Source organism: Arachis duranensis, chromosome 3, assembly GCF_000817695.3.
Source record: "Arachis duranensis cultivar V14167 chromosome 3, aradu.V14167.gnm2.J7QH, whole genome shotgun sequence".
Lineage (NCBI taxonomy): Eukaryota > Viridiplantae > Streptophyta > Magnoliopsida > Fabales > Fabaceae > Arachis > Arachis duranensis.
Genome location: NC_029774.3, coordinates 125,046,959 through 125,053,397, shown reverse-complemented (window position 1 = coordinate 125,053,397; position 6,439 = coordinate 125,046,959). Strand labels below are relative to the sequence as shown.

Here is a 6,439-nt window from a genome sequence, read left to right as displayed (position 1 = left end):
ACTGGTAATTTTGAGAAATAATCAAGTGAAAGGCTTGGATTACAATGAAACGTTTCCTCCAGTGGTAAAGATGGTAACAATTCGCACAACACTCGCAATGGTAGCAGGATTGAGAACTCCATCAAATGGATGTCCACAATGCATTTTTTTATGGAGAGCTTGATGAGGACATTTATATGAAGCTTCCCCCTGGTTTTCAAGTGTCTCAACAAGGACTGGTTTGTAAACTTTAGAAATCTCTCTACGGACTGCGACAAGCTCCACGATGCTGGTTTGCAAAACTTTCATATGCGCTCCTTCGATATGATTTCAAGCAATTCCCAAAGGACCATTTCTTGTTTAGCTTTCGCCACAATAGCGTGCAATTGGTAATTTTGATATATGTTGATGACCTTGTCATTGCAAGAAATGATAGTGCTGCAATTCAACGTTTCAAAGAGTATTTGCACACAAATTTTCACATGAAAGATTTAGGCCGGCTGAAATACTTCTTGGGAGTTGAAGTTGCCAGATCTTCGACTGGAATCTTTCTGTGCCAAAGAAAATATGCTTTGGACATAATCACCGAAACAGGACTTCTACGTACTAAGCCTGTAGCAACACCGTGCGAAGAGAATCATCGACTGGGATTTGCTACAGGTTCTCTTTTATCCGATCCTAGCATATATCATCGACTTGTTGGAAGACTGATTTATTTGTGTTTTACTCGGCCTAATCTAGCCTACAGTGTTCACATGTTGTCCCAATTCATGCAAAATTCGCGCGTCGAGCACTTGCAAGTTGTTCAAACTGCTTTGCGTGTTGTACAATATTTAAAGTGAGATCCTAGACAAGAAATTTTTCTCTACGGAAAAATGATTTGCGGCTCTTTGCATGGTGTGAGTCCGATTGGGCTAGTTGTCCACTCACTCGCAAGTCAATCACATGCTAGTTCATACAACTTGGTAACTCAACAATATCCAATATCTTGGAAGACTCAAAAACTAACAGACAGTGTCTGCCTCTCATGGATTAATGGATAATTTATATCTACATAGAAATATTATATTAATAATATTTATATAATTTAAATATAAATACGGTACTCTAAGAGTATTTTCATGTATATTTTTACTAAGATAGAAAATTATGCATTCTATACTTTGTAAGATAGAAAATATTTGATATAATTTCGTATCAAAAGTTGTATATATATGTGTTTATGACCAATAAAAAAATCAGGTTAAATTTTTTACTATTTGTCATGCACGTATTATTAATACACATGTCATTTCTTATTTTATGTGTCGAATATTTCTGACACATAATACAGATTGTTTATATCAATATATCACGTTAGTACAGTATTAACAGAAATTATTTAAGAGCTAACGTGAATTATAAAATAAGAATTTAAAATTTAAATTGAAATATAATTAAAAATTTAAAGCGTAATTTAAGACTTAAAATAACGTTTAAAGATTAATTTAAATATTAATTCTAAAATTTTGTGTAGGTTGGTTTTCCTTTTTCTCCGCACTTCTTAAAACATGGACTATACTATGACGATAGTATATATATAGGGAAGTGTTAGGGGAACAATGATTATTTTGAACAAACATGAACAACCACCAATCAAATATAAGTACACTACATTCTAATTTAATGTTATTCATTAATTTACTTTTTTAACCTTATTAGTTCACATTGTTCACATATTGTTCAAAAATGTTATTAGTTACCTATACTTTTTCATATATATATATATATATAGGCTTGTAGTATTTGCGATGATGCATGGCACTAATAACGGGTTACATCCAATTCAAATAATAGACTAGTTAAAGAAATGGGCAATAGTTATATATTTACTACCCTAAAAATACAAAATACAAGAAGACGTGATTTATATTCGTTGCATCGATGGTTACCCAAAAACTATAAGGTCACCACAAGAATATTCGTTGCATTATTTGAAATCCATAAACAATTATAATTTGTATACACTAAAAAATGTAACTAAATCAGTTACTTATATTAAATATATATTAAAATATAAAATATAATTTAAAATAATGCAACGAATATTTTTTTTAAAGCAATAATAATTTATATGCACTGATGCACATAATAATTTTATCCACAAAATACAAGCTTAGGAAGCAATCTCATACTTTATTTAAGCAATAATTATACATCCGGCAGATGAAATAAATGATGTGGGTTAAGAATTAGATAATAAAACAAACGCAAAAAATTAAATTAAACTGGAAATTTTAAGATACATTTTATACATACTTAGATATAATTACAGCGGTTATGATGACTATAAAATTTGAACTAAAATTAAGATGATATTTTTTACAATTTTGTTACGTTATCAACAGTATTTCTGTCAATTTCTGCCAATTCTTATTTATGATCGTGTTTAATGGAAGTATCTTTGTAGATGTGTCTAATAAAATTTTTTTTATGGTTGTGTCTAATGAAAGTGTATTTATATATGTATTTTCTAGATGTATCTTCTTTATACATGTGTTTAAAATATAATAATTAATTATTATTGGCAATAAATTGATAGATAGTATATTGGTATCGTATATTTTTTCTATTTTTTATTGTTTAACAAATTTTTATTTTATTAAATAAAAAATTGACCAAATTATAAGTATTATCAAATAATATAATAAAAATGTAATCTTAATGTTAATTACATTTTTTTAAATATTGTCAACGATTCGTATAGTCACCATAAAATTCAATTTTTATTAAATAGATGTTGGGTAAAAACTTAGATGTGTAGCTAAACGGTACTTATTATTACTGTTATGTAAATTCAAAATGCACATTTCTCATTTGATTCGTTGCATTGGCTTACAGCTACCATGAGATACAAGCCATAAAATACACACTTAAAAAGGCATTCTCTCGTTATTTTTTAACAACTATATAAACTATATCGGGACCGAAACCCTGAATGCATGACAGGAAGGAAAAAAAAAAACTAATAATAAAGCACCACTAAAATCTTATTAACTGATGATGGAGGTTGCTTCGATCGGAACAATTATTATCCGTCGTTCCTCAATTAGCAATGGTCCAAGTCATATCATTCTCAAAGATCCAATGGCAAACCTCAATCTTACCAGGACCTGATCCAAGGGCCAAGAATGCACCATGGGTTGGGCTCCATGCAGTGGTGTCCAAGTGACAGATGGCAACACCGTGGTTAATCTTAGCTTTCGTATTCGGGTCCAAAAGATCCGCTTCGTAAACCCGAACCTTAGGAACCGAGTGGCAGTAATACAATAAGTAAGGGAACAAGCTCTGATGGCAAGAAACAGATTTGGTTACTTTTCCACCGTTGATCCCTTTGACCTTACTCACCATCACATTCTTCTTTGACCCGTTAACGTTCTCGGTGCTTCTAACGGTAATGTCACGCCCCAAAACGGAAGTTGCAAAGTCGATCATGTCCTCCACAGATCCAACGCATCGTTTTGTCTCCCCCGCGCTGGGAGCTCTGGTGCACTCTCCCATGGAGTCTTTTATCATCTTGTCCATGGAGGATTCATCGGAGGCCTTGAAGATGCGCTTGAGCTCGGAGGTGGAGAAGGGTAATTTGGTCAAAACGGAACGGGGCAAAAATGACCTTTTGGGCATGGAGCGGGGCAAGAATGACCTTTTGGGCATCTTGTCCTTGATGTCCGGCATGGGCATAATAGTGCCTTCCTTTAACATGCTCTCGCGGAAGAATTTGCCTGGCTCCACCCATTTTTTGGCCAGATTGCCACTAACGTGCGCTGAAGAAGTGGTGGCGTTGGTGTAGCCGGAGAAGGAGACACCGTCTTTGTTGTACTCCTTGAAGGTCGTGTTCACACCGTATTCTTTGAACCCAGCCTTTTATGCAACCAACAAATTGCAAAGCCATAAATGCTTAAAGTTACTACAATTAATAATACTCAAAATACTGAAATATTCTTACGTGTGTTGAAAGTAACAAAGTTAAAAATATTAGAAAGAATCTATGCCCGCTCAAGATTAAATAAATAACTAATTTTTATATTTATGATAGCACATAAATAATTAGGCTAAATTTTTAAAGGTAAAAATTTATACGTAATTATTGTTATATAAAATTAATAGTTAAACACGTAGAGAATCTAACATACATAATTTGACACTACCGTATATATAAAATAAAAGTTAGAATAATTATCAAAACAATTAATGTGATTAGATCATTACATAATAATTTCATATCATTAAGATATCATATTAAATCAATTAACTATGCTAAATGTAAAAAATTAACGATAAACTTAATTAGTTTGTATTTACTTACAAATTTACATAAGTATAAATTAAAAAAATCATGAATAGAATTTCATTATAAAAAAGTTGACAATATAAAACGTTAAATATAACACAAATATACAAATATATAAAGATTGATATATAAAATTTTAATAATAATTCTACGTATATATTAAAAATAGTTAAATTTTTATTTGCAAGTAATTTTGTAAGTGATGTTAGTAAGGTAGAAAAGAAATAGGAAAAGTTTAAGGGCCAGTAGTTTTATTGAATTTTGGCCAACATGTAACCAGTAGAGAAAGGTGAGTCATTGGATGAAATCTCACACCAATCTCACACCATCAAATTATCATTGATGGCTAGTTGATGGCTAATAATCACAAAAATTGATGGCCCTAGCATTGCTCAAAGAAATAATAGAACTAACCTTGGCCGCCGTGGAATTGACGGCGTAGCCTTTAAAGGTATCGGAGCCTTCATTGAAGGATTGGCCGTAGCTGGTGAAATTGGCCGCTCCTTGGTTTGATCCCTTATCGTACGAAGAAAACGAGGTATCACCGACGTTCGCCTGATTTCTATAGTTCGTGAATGCTTGCGTTCCTCCGGTGGTTCGAGCCCCATAGTTATTGAAATTCTCTTCAGGCACGTTCATGTTTATCCCGTAGTTCGTGAACGTCTCGTTCTGCCCCGCGCCACCGGCGCCGTAGCTACCAAAGGTCGACGACGCCACGTTCGAGTTGTTACCATAGCTGTCGAACTCGCTCACGGCTCCGGCAGCGTTTTTGCCGTAGTTCGAGAACGTCTGATCTCCGGCGTTGCTGTCGTCGCTGTACTTGGAGAAACTTTCTTGCCTGCCGCCGGTTCCCTCGCCGTACGACGAGAACCGGAGGGTTGGGACGTTTGAGTTTGTCGCGTACTGTGTGAATTCTCCGGTGCCGCCTCCGGAACCTTTGCCGTAGGTGTTGAAGCCTTCCTCGACGACGTTGGTGCCTTCTCCATAGCCTGTAAAGGTCTCGCTGCCACCACCGGAGCTTCGGCTGTAGGAGCGGAACTCGTTCACCCCGGGGTTGAAAAAGCCGTCGGAGTAGTTCTTGAAGTTGTTGACGCTTCCGGCACCACCGATGCCGTAGCTGGTGAAGTTCTGGCCGTCTTCGTAGCCGGAGAAGCTTTGGCTCTTGTCTCGCTTGGAGAGATTGGGCGTGATGTCAGGAAAGCAGAGGAGGTGCGCAGCCGAGCAGAACTCGGGGAGGCGCGTGGTGAGGGCGTTGGTGGCGGCAAGTTTTGCGTACTTGGCGGCTTGAATGGCAGTTAGTGGTGAGGCCTTGGAGGTGAGGAAGGATGGCTTTGGAAGCGTGTTTTGAATGGCTTTGTCCCAGTACCGCATCGCGTACGCCTTTGGTGTGAACGGATTTTGGTCTCCGCCGCTGCCGGAGAAACCAACCTGCGTGGTAATCCGATTCATGAGAAGGATGTTATTAGAAATGTGTTTAACATTTCATATTTTTTATTATTAGTTTCATTCTCACTTTTGAATTTTGATCAAATAATGTGTTAGACTGCAAATTAATATAAACATTTTTAACTAATTAATTATGATGCATAACAATTATGTTGGTAAATGAAGTTAGGAATTTAATAAGACTACTTTAACGCACGTATATATGATGGTAAATATATATGAGGTGAGCTAGAAAATAATAATTATAATGGAGAAATGATAATAGCCTAAATTATGTAAAATTATGACGTAGAGAAGCTTACAGTGAGGGATGAGAAGAGGAGGATGAGGAGAAAAAGGGGGCTCATCATGTTGCCCAGATTGGGGCAGAAGAGAGTGTTTTCAAATTGGTGGTTTGGTTTGGTTGTTGTATCAAGGAATTTATAGGAGGGAGTGTGGACTGTGGAGTGTTATAATAAGCTTATAATCTATATAATAATAATAAGAAGTGTTTATATCAAATTAGTAAGAAATATATGTAGATACTATATTAATGTATAATATCTTAAATAAAATTTTTTAATTAACGTGTTATTTTTTTAAACTTAATATTAAAATAAGAGCAATGCTAGGGGCCAGCAATTTTTGTGATTGTTAGCCATCAACTAGCCATCAATAATGATTTGATGGTGTGAGATTGGTATG

The 6,439-nt window shown here is 35.1% G+C and overlaps 1 protein-coding gene across 2 annotated transcripts; it reads right to left on the bottom strand.

The window, feature by feature from the left end:
- Positions 1–2,777: 2,777 nt before the first annotated feature.
- Positions 2,778–6,214, bottom strand: LOC107481320 (polygalacturonase 1 beta-like protein 3). 2 transcript variants are annotated; one of them, XM_052258666.1, is made up of 4 exons: positions 6,058–6,214; positions 4,724–5,737; positions 3,642–3,879; positions 2,778–3,611 (listed from the first exon to the last, which is right to left on the bottom strand). In XM_052258666.1, exons 1-4 carry the CDS (start codon positions 6,103–6,105, stop codon positions 3,064–3,066), a joined length of 1,848 nt encoding a protein of 615 aa, XP_052114626.1. In that variant the 5' UTR covers positions 6,106–6,214; the 3' UTR covers positions 2,778–3,063. The 2 variants fall into 2 exon arrangements, with proteins under 2 accessions (XP_052114626.1, XP_052114625.1); XM_052258665.1 differs by having other exon boundaries at positions 2,778–3,631; positions 3,662–3,879.
- Positions 6,215–6,439: the final 225 nt, after the last annotated feature.